At 39.8% G+C, this 13,234-nt stretch overlaps 1 protein-coding gene across 4 annotated transcripts in view; it reads right to left on the bottom strand.

Moving 5' to 3' along the window:
* BRCA2 (BRCA2 DNA repair associated) overlaps nt 1–13,234 on the bottom strand; it is a 36,428-nt gene that overhangs the window by 764 nt on the left and 22,430 nt on the right. For 3 of the 4 annotated variants that reach the window (XM_089512515.1, XM_089512517.1, XM_089512518.1), the window contains 12 exons: nt 11,611–11,804; nt 10,214–10,401; nt 9,287–9,457; nt 8,708–9,065; nt 6,631–6,786; nt 6,409–6,553; nt 5,824–5,942; nt 4,410–4,611; nt 3,395–3,561; nt 3,178–3,316; nt 1,842–2,098; nt 43–189 (listed from right to left, as the gene is read on the bottom strand). In XM_089512515.1, the coding sequence (XP_089368641.1) occupies nt 43–189; nt 1,842–2,098; nt 3,178–3,316; nt 3,395–3,561; nt 4,410–4,611; nt 5,824–5,942; nt 6,409–6,553; nt 6,631–6,786; nt 8,708–9,065; nt 9,287–9,457; nt 10,214–10,401; nt 11,611–11,804 (2,243 nt within the window). The remainder of the gene's footprint in view (nt 1–42; nt 190–1,841; nt 2,099–3,177; nt 3,317–3,394; nt 3,562–4,409; nt 4,612–5,823; nt 5,943–6,408; nt 6,554–6,630; nt 6,787–8,707; nt 9,066–9,286; nt 9,458–10,213; nt 10,402–11,610; nt 11,805–13,234) is intronic. The other variant, XM_089512516.1, reaches the window with a different exon arrangement.

A 13,234-nucleotide genomic window follows, 5' to 3' on the forward strand; every position in this document is an offset into this window, starting at 1 on the left:
CTTATTTCTGTGAACTTGTGATTGTAGTGCTGGTAAACTTACCAAATGTGTATTTCCTGCATCAGATTTCCAAGCAGAAAGAAATGGAGCAAAGTCATGTTCTCTGGGCAAGTTTATCACTTGTGGACCATCAGTTTGGAGCAAAGTTGCCAGTTTGCATTGTGCATCTTTCCTAAAGCAGCTATTACTCTACAGAACAACCAAAAATAGTTCATATTGTTTTTAAAGCCTGAGATTTTGTTTTAAAGAACTGTATTTAGTTTAAGATGTAACTATAGTATGCTGTATTTTATGAGACTGTTTTTAATTCATTTTTTAAAAACCTCGGATTGTATCCACGTTGAAATAAATGCAGACTTAAGTTTAACAAGGACCCACATTGAGACAACATCCCTCCCTATAGAAAGATGAAAAGGGACTAGGAGAGAGATGGTGGTGGAGAGAAAGGTTGTAGATATGAATGAACGAGGTACATGAACCATGGGCATTTGGAAGTGAGGATTTACTGACAGATTGAGTTGCTAAAAATCCAGTCAGGTGTTTGAACACATGAGAATTTATTGCTAGTTTATAATCCAGAGCACCAAGCAAAAGTGTCTAGGCATAGCTGTTCAATCCAAGAATAAAAAAGATTGAAATTTAGTATGTCACTTAGGATGTCAAAATTGTGGACTCTACATCAGTGAGCAGGTTTAGAGGTCAAACCATTAACACTGAAGTTCATAAATGTTACTAAATTCACTAATTAATTTTTTCAGTATTAACCATAATGATTGATTGTGAAATGGTTTGGAGACATGGGATTATTTAAGGTACATTTCATCTGTAGTGCTTTTTACACTGCATGAATAGTGTTTGGGAGCATGATATACAAAGCCACACATTTTTTTGCACAAGTGCCTATGGGAAATCAATAGAGCTTTCTAAAGTACAGAGCAGCTGCTGTTCTGTAAACATTTTAACCAGTTTTTATTTGGAGGGTTCCAAGGTAATAAGGGATTTTCTAGCCAGCGAAGTTTCTCTCAGAAATATTAACCTCTTTTTTCTTGGAAACTAGCTGAAGCTCAAACTATGTATTCTTATTTGTATTATTTTGTTTTCTCAGTAAATACAGTGGGCCCTTGGTATCCACTGGGGTTTGGTTCTGTGGATACCAAAATCTGTGGATGCTCAAGTCCCATTAAATACAATGGGCATAATCCACCCCGCACACTCAGAACATCAGGAAAACTGTTACTTAACTATCTTAAGGTGAGACTGGCGACTACTCATCAAAGGGCTTTTTCAGCAGTAGCGCCTTCTCTCTGGAATGCTTTACCAGAAGAGATCCGCCTTAGTGGAACAGTGCAAGCCTTTAAAAAGGCATTAAAAACCTATCTCTTCCTACAAGCTTACCCTCCCAACTCTTTGTAATGAAAGCCTTCCCCTATTGACTACGATCTATATATACCCTTGTTTTTAAGATCTTTGAATGTATGCTTTTAGATAATGTTACTGGTTTTTAAAATGTATGATGTATGCTAATTTATGCCTTAATGTGCTATTTTATCTTTTAGTGTATTCATTCCTTTGATTGTAAACCGCTTTGATCTATTGGAAAAGCGGTCTATAAATAAACAATTTATTTATTTATTATTATTATTATTATTATTATTATTATTAATGGGCAGAAGCCCCATTATATTTTCAAACGGGGGGTGCTTGAAACCATGGATAAGGTGGATATAGAGGGTCAACTGTAATTGCATAAGGTAATATTTCAATAAGTATTTGCACATTTGCAGAGCGCTCCAGATAGTTAAAATTAAAACACAAACTTCACTATAAATGAATGAGTTTACCTGTACAGTATTTCTCAGTTCATTAAATATTCCTTGAAGATAGGTTTCCTTTGGATTTGAGGAGAATGTAGAATGATCACCAGCAAATAAAGTGGGAACATTTGAGTGGAATTTAGGTCTCCACTGAAGATTGGTTGCAGAGATCAACACAGAAGGAATAATTATGTCCTCAACAGCAAACTGCTTAAGATCAGTACAGATGTGGACTGCTATTAGATTATGATCTTTGTCTGACAAATACACCAATGTAGAAAAGCCTGAATAAGAAATGAAAACATACAATTATTTTTTTCAATTTACAAATTAAATATTTACCATTTGAACTATATTTCAAGTTCAAAATAAAAGAAGACATAATATGGAGGCACTTTCTACAGAAAATTCTTTTGTTTGTTTTATTTTCAACTAAAATTGAAGGATATACAACTTTGCCAGGACTAGATGAAGTGGACTGTGGTTTATGCCATAGTAAATTTGTATGGGGGAAACTAAAACTACCTCTAAAACTGTTGAGGAGGGCCTGATAGGATGGCAAAGGGAGGGAGATCTTTGTTCTGTGATAGCAGGCAGAGAAAAAATATTTTAAGATGCTACAAGAACCCATTTAACAAGTTCAATGGAAACATTTCACTTTCACTGAGTTTTCATACCTGCAGTTCAGTAACGGTTGAAAAATTACAATTTACAATTACAAATCTGAGGATTCCTCAAAACTGAAAAGAAGAAAATTTTGGCATAAGCATTTGGGGCCACAATCTACTGTCATATTTAAGAGGCAGTCGTGTTTAGCATAATTTGCAGAGAAAGCATATAAATCTGATTAAGTGGACTGTGTCCACAACAGCTTATGCTAAAAATTTCTTTTTCTATTATTCTACTCTAAAAGGTGCTACTAGACTCCTTTATGTCCATTTATTGCTTGAGTCTCAAAGTAAAATATTTTCAGTACAATTCAAAATTTAATTTTAAAAACTTCCCTTTTTATCGACCTTTGTCGATTTATTATCTATGATTTGTTGCTGTGGTTGTGCCTTCAAGCCATTTCTGACTTATGGTAACCTTTGAGGGTGTCACAGGGTTTTCTTGGCAAGATTGGTTCAGAGGGGGTTTGGCTTGTGCCTTCCTCTGAGGCTGAAAGAATGTGACTTGGACAATGTTATCCAGTGGGTTTCCATGCCTGAGCAGAGATTTGAATTCTGATCTCAAATTGTAGTCTAATGTTCAAACCACTACTCCACACTAGTTCTGATTTTTGTCCAGTTTGAAAAATTCAGATTAGGAATTTCAGTATCATCTTTAAAACAGGTAATAAATTTGAACACTGCTAATAACATACCTGTCCCTTTCTCGAGGGAAACAACATATCCCACCAGATCCACTTCAGAACAAGCAGGTTGGAAAGATTCCAGCAGTAGCTCACTGAACTTCAGACACTCCCTTGGTTTGTAAACTTGTGACAGAATCTCTTGACACACCTAATGGAATTAACAATGATTATATAAAGTTTCTTTAAACATTCAGGTTAATTCCCTTTTGCAGGTTATAATACGTACTGGCAGCTGTAGATACTGAGTTTTCTTGGTTGCTGTTAGCTGTATAGTGGCAGCTTCTGACCTGCCTTTCGATGGGGATGCTGCTACGTGGAAGACTTTGTATCGGTTTCCTTCTTTTAGGAGGCTACAGACATGTGATGATGGGCGCCAGATGTTCAATGTAACTTCTAATATAGACAAATGAAACAATATTAGCCTTCACCTGCAGAATAGGCCATCCTTGAGAAACCATGTAAATTACAAAACCATTTATAACTGGACTATCCACAAATGTTAAGTTAATGTTGGCTTTTAAAACATTAGTATGTACATATTGGTAACAGTCACAGAAAGCTTCATAAGGAAATAACAGTGAATTCAGATAGGCTCTGGCCCGTTACAGACGGGCCATATAGTACACACAGAGCTTCCGCACCCTCCTAACCCTAGTGCGCGCTCTGCGCGCACAAAATGACAGCAGCCATTCCACACGGCTGCCGCCATGACGACGTCACAACCGCGCCGCCTCTATGCGGGGCGGCGCGGACGTGACGTCGTCGCTCCGCACCAGGGCGCTTAGTGCACCCTTAGCGCAGAGCAGGAAGGAGATCCATTTCGGAGCTCCTTCCTGGTTTGCGCCGCTGGGCGCAGCCTTCACACGGCTGCACCCAGCAGCGCAAAGGAGAAAGGGGCCAAGAGGCCCCTTTCTACTCCTCCCTGCTGCTGCGGGGTGTCCTTGGGGCTTGAAGCCCCAAGGACACCCCTTTCCAGGCTGTGGGGAAGCGGCCTTTTGCCGCTTCCCCGCAGCCCGGAAAGCGGCGGATCGGGGCCTCAGCGGCTGCCGGTCTAACAGCTGAGGCCCCGATACACCAGGGAAAGGGGTGGGTGCAGACCGCCCCAAACGGGCAGTCTGTAGCCCGCCATTATGATGAAATTAATGTTTAGATATTTATTTCTATATATTCAGATATGTTCTTCTGCTCCACAAGTGCCCATGCATTTATTCAAAGGGAATTAGAATTCCAAATTTACTAACCTTTTCCTTTTTCTTCTTTTCTGTGATCCACAATTCGTAGTTTGATTAGAGTGGTTACATCTCTTCTACAGGAACTGTTTTTATCTTGCTCAGCAGATTCCACAGCCTTCCTGAATTCTTCTTCTATCTGTGCTCTTTTATTATCATTTACCATTTGTCTATGGATAGCCAAAGCTTTTAATTGTTCTTCACTGAAATAGCTCTGCAATTACAATGGTAACACTGGGTCAACTTTATGTGTTTTTATTTATAAATGGCAGGGGAACAGACCTAATCATGAGCTATAATTCTATAAGATATAGTATGTTCTTAAAGCCAATGTTGTTATGTTTGGGTTTTTGCAGTCTCACCAGAGACGTAGCCAGGATTTTAGGAGGGGGGGGGGGGTCCAGACTAAGTGCCACCATTATAATGGGGCTTGGGTGCAGCGGCGCAGCAGCACACACCATTCATTTTTCTAATGGAAGGGGGGGGGGGTCCAGACCCCAAGATCCCCCCCTTGGCTACGTCCCTGGTCTCACCATGTATTAAAAATGGAATTAATTCTGAATCAAGTACTTGTGTTATAGCAAGTTGTGTCTTGTCTGGAAGAAATGAAATGAAATGAGCACAAATAAAAATTTTCTTATGGCCATTACATGGCTGGGAATTGACTCATACATTTAAAATAAAACAGCAAAAGCAGCACAAACAGTACATTTTCTTTTTCCACTTTCTGTATAAATGTCCAAAATATGACTTGCATCTCTCCAACAGCTAGATTAGGAACTTGTATGAACTAGCTCTTATTTTTCTCAATCAATTCATATATTAATTTTAGTTTCCAAAGACCACTGGACACTAGTCTATTTTGTGTAATTTCAGATCTTAACTCTCCCCTCAATCCCATGCTTGCCTCTTGAAATCAAAATCAAGGAAGACATACAGGCAAGCAATGTGATCCAAAAAGTGCATTCCTTCATTTATGTCAACACACACACATGCACACAGTAGAATCTCAAACATAGCTATATCTTTTATTATTTTTGTTGTGCTGGATCCTCTAATGCAGTGACTCCCAAACTCTGGCCTTACAGGTGTTTTGGATTTTGGTTCCCAGAATCCCAGACCATTTGCCAAGATGGCTGAGGCTTCTGGAAGCTGAAGTCCAAAACACCTGAAAGGCCACAGTTTGGGAATCACTGCTCTAATGCATATATATTATATACATACAGATAACAATACACCCCATTTTTAACTGTCTTTACAGAGAGGGAGACAGAAAAATACCTCTTTAAATTTATTTCACTTTTAAGATCCATAAACCCATCAACTCTAGGTGCTGTGATTAAAAATAATACTGATTAAAAAGTGTACTGATTAATATGTTTTATACAGATTAAAAATAATTCTAGTACTTGAAAAATTGTCTAACCTCCATGTAAGCTGGATCAGCAGCATTACAAACTGCCTCGTAAAGTTCAGCACCATCTTGTAGAGAGCGAATCTGTTGCCTGGTTAATGTGCGCGATCGCAAAACTCTTTTGCCTTCTCCTGTTTTTTAAGAAATACATTTAAATGTATAATCCACCCAAATTTTTCAAGATTACCAAGAAGTAAATTAACATAGAATAAAATCAATGCCAATTAAATAATTACCATCCTCAAAGTCATTTAGAATGACACCTACCCTACCTACCCTGACCACCTATAATCTATACTATGGCTGGTTATTTCTAAGAATCTACCAAGAGCAGCAATGACTCATACACTGGCTGCCCTTTCCCCTTTATTGTTCCTATGCACTTTAACTCACAGATGGGAGTGTTTTCAAGCAGAGGCTGGGATACAAGCACCACAGTTTCTTACAAAGGCCAGGCCTGCAGTTAAAGATGATACTGTTAGCGTAAGTGTGGTCACAGCATCAGACTATGCATTTGCCTTGGTTCCTTTTCACAATGATAGTTGAGATTATGATAAACTTTCCAAACAACCTGAACACATGACATTGATACTTTACCTTTATTCTTTTCAAATTCAGCTTGTATTTTTGCAAGCAATGCTTCTAGAGTTTTTTGTCTGTTCTCAGTATGCTTTGTAGCTTCTCTTTCTTCAGCTCGACAGTTACGAAATACATAGGACCCTGTGGATAATTTTTCCATCCACTGCAATAAATATTAATTGACAATTAGCATTGATTATTAGCAGAAGATGACTGAACATTAATTAGAACATACTTTACCTGTGTTGGATAAATCCTCTGAATAATAACATCAATGCAGCCAACAATTCCACCTTCACTGAAGAGTGATGACAAAGGTAATGTGAATGGCCGGGGATCCCGATAATATCCTAATGTGGCATACCATTGGGCACATCGAGTACTGTTAGCTGAAATCTAAAATGATATTATGAAATCTATAAACAAAGAGTTATGGGGGTGGTTTAGTTATGTTTTAATTTTTGTATGTTTTAATGTTAAATTTATATTGTTTAATTAGATAATTCTAATTATTTTTAAATTTTACTGTAGAGTTTTTATAAATGTTTTTATTTTGTGAGCCACCTTGGGTCTCTTTTTTGGGATAAATGTGGCATAAAAATGAAATAAATAAAAGATGGGAGAGCAAGTGGATTGAGCATTGGGCTATGATGCTGGAGACCAGTGGAGACTCTGCCATGGAAACCCACTGGATGATTCTGGGCAGGTCACACTCATTCAGACTCAGAGGATGGCAATGGCAACTCCCACCCCCCACCCCCACCCCAAAGAAATTTGCCAAGAAAACCCCATGAGGGTAGTCATAAGTCAATAATGACTTGAAGGCACACAAGAATAACAACATAAAGAAAGATGCCTAAAAGTCCTCCGCTGACTCTGCATTTTGTTTGTATGTATCTATATGTGTGTGTATACGTATACACATGCATACACACAAGATCTGTCACACACTTCCAGAATCCAAAGATAGTTTTGGCTGAACTCTCCAAATGAATGAGGGTAAACACTACAACTGAAATATGGAAAGCATACAATATTTATTTTAAAGTTGTATTTAAGCTGTGTGCAAACCTATCAGAGGAACTGTAATTTACATAGTGGCAGACACTATAATAATAATAATAATAATTTGTTTTATTTATATAACACTATTCCAAAGATCATAGTGGTGAACAGCAAGTAAGCTAATTAGCAAGTAAGCTAATTTGCCCCCAACAGTCTGGGTACTCATTTTAGCGACCTCGGAAGGATGCAAGCCTGAGTCAAGCTTGGGCCCTTTTGCTGGTCTTGAACTCGCAACCTTGTGGTTTCGAGTGAATGGCTGCAGTACAGGCATTTAACCACTGTGCCACCAGGGCTCCTATAATGCAGGGGTAGGCAACCTTTTTGGGCCGGGGGCCGGGTTGCTGTCCCTCAGGCGACTGGGGGGCCGAAGCCGGGGGTGGAGCTTCCACCCTCCGGGGGCAGGGGCCGCGTGCCGGGGGTGGAGCTTCCACCCTCTGGGGCGGGGCCACATGCCAGGGGTGGAGCTTTCACCCTCCGGGGGCCAGGCCTCCCCATCTTTGCAGGCCCCTGATGGGGCCCCAGGCCGTCAGAGGCTGGCAAAAAAGCCTCTTGGAGGACCCCAGCGACGGCACCGGGCCTCCTGGAGGCCCACTGCCGCCGCTGGAGCCCTGTTGGAGGACGCCACCAACGGCATCGGGCCTTCAGGAGGCCCGCTGCCGCCGCCAGAGCCCTGTTGGAGGGTGCCAGCGACGGCATTGGGGCTCCAGGAGGCCTGATGCAGCCGCCGGGGCCCTCGAATAGGGCTCCAACGGCTTCAGCGGGCCTTCCAGAGGCCTGATGTGGCCGCCGGAGCCCTCTTCGAGGGTGCCAGCAACAGCATCGGGCCTCCTGGAGGCCAAAGTCTCACACGACCTTCTTTGAGGTCGCACGAGACTTCGCCTCTGGGCGCCGCCATTTTGAGCGAAAAATGGCGGCGCCCAGCACGCCTTTTTGCCGCTCTGGGCGCCGCCATTTTTTTGCCCAGCGGCGGTGGCAACCACCCCCAGGGCCGCAAGGAAGGCCTCCGGGGGCCGGATCCAGCCTGCAGGCCGGAGGTTGCCGACCCCTACTATAATGTATATATACTGTACAAAAATGTTTAAAAAGAAGACAGACAAGGCCTAGCCCATAGGCAAATTCAAAAAAGCAGGTAAGGAAGTGGAATCAAAGGAGAACACAGTATCAAAGCACCATCTCCTCCAAAGCAATATATGAATAAATAGCAGTTGTTTTAACTATAATTACTGAACTCAAAACTATTTTATAATTTTACCTTTAGCATAAGGGATTCTGGTGCTTCCAGTGGAGAGCATGCATCCTGAGACCCCACAAGTTCTGCTCCATGTGTGACAATCTTCTGACCTACAGTCAATTTCTGTTTATACAACAGTGACTGAAGAGAGGGATCTAAAACAGCTCTAATTCCATACCAGCCATCTGTAACTTCAATTATGGCTACATCTCTTTTGTTTTCCTCAGCAGTGCTTTTGCTGCCAAAGATGTGGGGCATATTTGTGCTTACTGATATGATTCTAGAAATGCACAAGATGAGTGTTTTAGCGGCAACATCATCTCTCTCAGTTATTCTTTTGATGGCTGACCGACAACTTTTGTCAACTTCTACATCATACCTTTCAAAAGAAAAGAAAAGGTACAAAAACTACAAATTAGATTACAGGGAAGAACATGATGGCTGCTTCTTGCTAAAGTAACAATGTTCAATTTACCTAATTTTATCCACGGGAATACAATTAAAACAGCAAAAGCAAAACATTAATTCATCAAAAATAGCAATAAATCAGTCACAGAATAAATGATGCAGTCACATTCCAAATCTTAATCTGCACTATACCTGTACTTCAGCTGAAGTAGTACCCTTTCTGGTGTCAAACATTTGCTGGCAAATTCCTGTGGAAATGCAACTTCCATGGCAGCAAGTTTCCATATGATCCACCTATAGTGGTTGTAGGCCCAGGATTTTGAAATTAGCTTCGGATCTACACCAGGTGTGTCACACAAAGCCCTGTCCAAAATTATCAGAATATTCATCAAATTATTTGGAAATTAAACCTCAAGTTTTCAACCCACAAAAATGCTACACTTAAAATAGAGACCTTAAAACGATCCTGCATGAACTATACTGGCTTCAAATTTGCTTCAGAGATTTTGAAAGTTTTAAAAGAGTATTTTAATGTGTTTTAAAAATGTTTTTATCTTTATATTGCTTTAACTGGTTTTTAATGTTCTAGCTATTTTGTTTTAACTTACAATATATGTTACCGTATGAGTTCCATTTTGGAAGAAAGGCAGGATATAAACAAAATACATAAATAAATGAAACCCTGATGCTGGATTGTTTCCCAAAGAAGCCATCAATACAGAAAAGAAAAGGGACAAGAGAAAAGGAAGGTGTCTATCGTTCTGTAAATGAGAACAGTGACAAAGGAAAACACAGACAAACTAAATGGAAATTGAAACCAGAAAAGTGAGCTGGATTAGATAGGGAATGAGGATTCAGAAAAGCAAATTTCACACTGCAAGATTTATCCTGGATGATGTCAGAGAGAAAACTCAAAGCAGAGGCAAAGATGAAGAACACCAAAAGATCATAATCATGTGATCCATTTTTTTCCAATGTTATACTTTTGGATGCAATCTAGTTCCAAACCAAGAACAGAAAAACTTCTCTGTTTCAAGATTCAAAGATTCAGTGGCAAATTTATAACTAACATTTAAAACCATGCTACTTTATTAAACATGTAAATTTACAACAGGATACCTGTAGAATTCTTCTTTTCCTACTTTTCCATCATCACTGGGAATAAGATAACCTCCATCAGCCAACTGGATTCCATGTCCTTCTAGGAAACATTCTCTACTGAAAAAATCCCGGATGACAAAGTGAAAATCTTCTGCATTGCTGCTGTTAATATTTAGGCACTGCTTGGAAACACCAAATGCATACAACTGCAAGGGAAATATTTTAGTGTTATATAAAATCTGTGTATCAATATAAATTTCTTAGGAATTATTAACAATTTTTCTTTAAGAGTAGCCATTTAAAACTATTCAAAGATATAGCCATGCTAGACAAGACAATCAGTATGCAAAGGGATCTTGTAGCACCTTTGAGACTAATTGAAAGAAAGAAGCTAGTAGCATGAGCTTTCATAGACTTGAGTTTACTTCCTCAGTTGCATATGGTGCATACAAGACTATGTAATCTATGGCAAAGAGGTTCCAAAGTTTGCCTTCCTTATGCTCTACTGCTATATTTTGAGGAATTCTGTACATTAGATTTGTAACACATAGGCTCCATGAAAGCTCCATCAAAGATCAGTGAGGAAGATGGTATATAAAGTGACATTTTACTTCATGCAGACATTTGTATAAAAATCTCACAAAGCAGAAATTGTGATACAGAACACAGGAACAGTAATGCACTGTGAAGACCTTGTAGGACCAGGGTGTATTGGAAAGATTTAAATTTCCGCAATTAGACAAAAGAAAATGATTACAATACCTGCTCACACTCTGCTAGGCAGTCTAGTCTAAAGCCAATCTATACAATGTGACTACTAATCCCCTACCAGTGTCTCAGGAACCAGTACTCTAATTGTGCTGCATTATTAATATATTTACATGGTTTTCTAGAAACTCAACATGGACCAGTAGCAGACGGCTCATGCACTAGCACTGGACCACCACTGTGAGCAGCATTGGTCTAGACCAGCAGTTCCGAACCTTCTTGACTCACGGAGCCCTTTTTAGAATCAATTTCTATGGTGGAGCCCTAAGAGCCTATCCTAATTTCTAGTGTTCTTATATTGATTCTACTTTTTGTTTCTTATTTTTTAATTTCATTCAATTTTCTTTTCTTTCATTTCCCTGGAGCAGCCAGACCACCGGATTGAAATTTTAGTGATCCTGCCTATCAAGGTTGGCATGAGGGATAAACCCAAGTGTTGTGGACTGTTCTTTAAGTCTCACAGAGGATCATGGTTTACCATTATAGGAACAAACTGCAGAAGTCTTCGGCTTGCTCATTCCTCCCTCTGGTTAATTAGGGTGCTGCTCACACACAAAGAAGTTGTGCACACAGGCAGAAAGCTAGTTCAAATCTCTACATATGCATGTAAAATATATTTTTGAAACTAGGCCACATAGTGCAGGTACCTGCTCACTACAGTAAGAACCAGGAAATTTCCCATCCACTGCAGTTTTCAGAGGGATTCTGCAAGATGCAGCAGATGTTTTTATGAGATAGAGGGTGCCTGGCTGTGGGCCAATGACTTTCTTCTGTTTCTTCAGAATCCTCATTTCTTGTAGGTTTCTGGCACAGTGAAGGCTTGTAATGATTTCTGTTAAATCTATCAAAAGAAACAGAAAATCATACACAAAAGGATGCCTCTTGTGGGCTTCTCAGAGGCATCTTTAGGAACAGAATGCCAGACTTGAAAGATTTTGGCTTCATGCATTAGGACTATTTCTATGTTCTTACAGGTAGTGTCATTTTTTCAAACATCACTATGCCCATATGGCCGGTCATCTATGTGTAGCACAGGGAGGATAAAGTGCAGCTCATTCAATGTACTGTCCATAAAGCAATCTGAGGACCCCAGAACCCAATCCAAATGATTATGAAAAAATGAGATAGACATTATTGCTCCAGAATGCTCCCCTACAGGGCAATTTCCCTCTCATTTTTATCATTCTGTGCCATTTTACACTCAGAAGGGTTTTTTTAAACAGGAAGTGAACTAGAAGCTGACTGACATAAACCAACATATAGCCTGAATGTTACTGCTGCTGTGTACCTTCAAGTAGTTTCTGACTTATAATGAGCCTAAAGCAAATCTATCATGAGGTTTTCTTGGCCAGATTTATTCAGAGATGGATTTGCCATTGCTTTCCTCTGAGAAGGACAGTGTGACTTGCTCAAGTTCACCCTGTAGGTTTCCATGGCACAGTAGGGATTCAAACTCTGATCTCCAAGAGTCCTAGTCCAATACCCAAACCACTACACCACACTGGTTCTGGATATACATAATCTTCATTTACAATATATCAGAGCTGCTTCTGCAACTATGTCACCTGGTTATAATTTACATGTTCAAATCGTTTGCTTTTTTTTTTAAAAAAGGCAACTATTTTCCAAATGAGGGATTAAAGCTAAATTAGGAACTAAAGGGAAAAAATTGCAGTGCAAATTATGTTGCTTTTCGTATACTTAGAATAGTTGTTGGGCCAAGCAATATAATATTTTCAGGTGATATAATGCAACGTTGTTCTGCCAATACAGAACAATGTCAGACTATAAATGGTAAGAATTCTTTACTGTGTCATAGCAAAAAAAGGCACTCAGCAGGTAGGAAACTGTTCTTATTATTTGATGAGAGAAGAATTTCATGCACTTTCAGAAATCTCTGCAATTTGAACACACACCAATCCAATACAGTAGAGAAACAAAGTATGTGACCCCTAAAGATTGTCACATATTCTGCTTGTCATGTGGCTGCTTTGTTACAAGGAGGAGGCAGATGAGCAGCCAAGCAACAGCTAGCCAGCCTTTGCCATTCTCCCTCTCTCTTTTTCTCCCTTCTTCCACCACTCTTTCCAACCAGGAACAATTCAGTCTCCTATCATAAATGCTTCAACTTGTTTCACAGAATCTTAAGAGCTGGAAGGGGCTGCGAGAGGAACAGAGTTATTGGCTTCCATGTGTACATGTCCCTTTTTGGGCAGTGCTTCATGACCACAGCTTCTGGAGAGCAGAATTATTGACTTCCATGTGTACAAG

This window comes from Sceloporus occidentalis, unplaced genomic scaffold (assembly GCF_023333645.1).
Source record: "Sceloporus occidentalis isolate IW3139 unplaced genomic scaffold, rSceOcc1.0.p SCAF_2, whole genome shotgun sequence".
NCBI classification, from domain to species: Eukaryota; Metazoa; Chordata; class Lepidosauria; order Squamata; family Phrynosomatidae; genus Sceloporus; species Sceloporus occidentalis.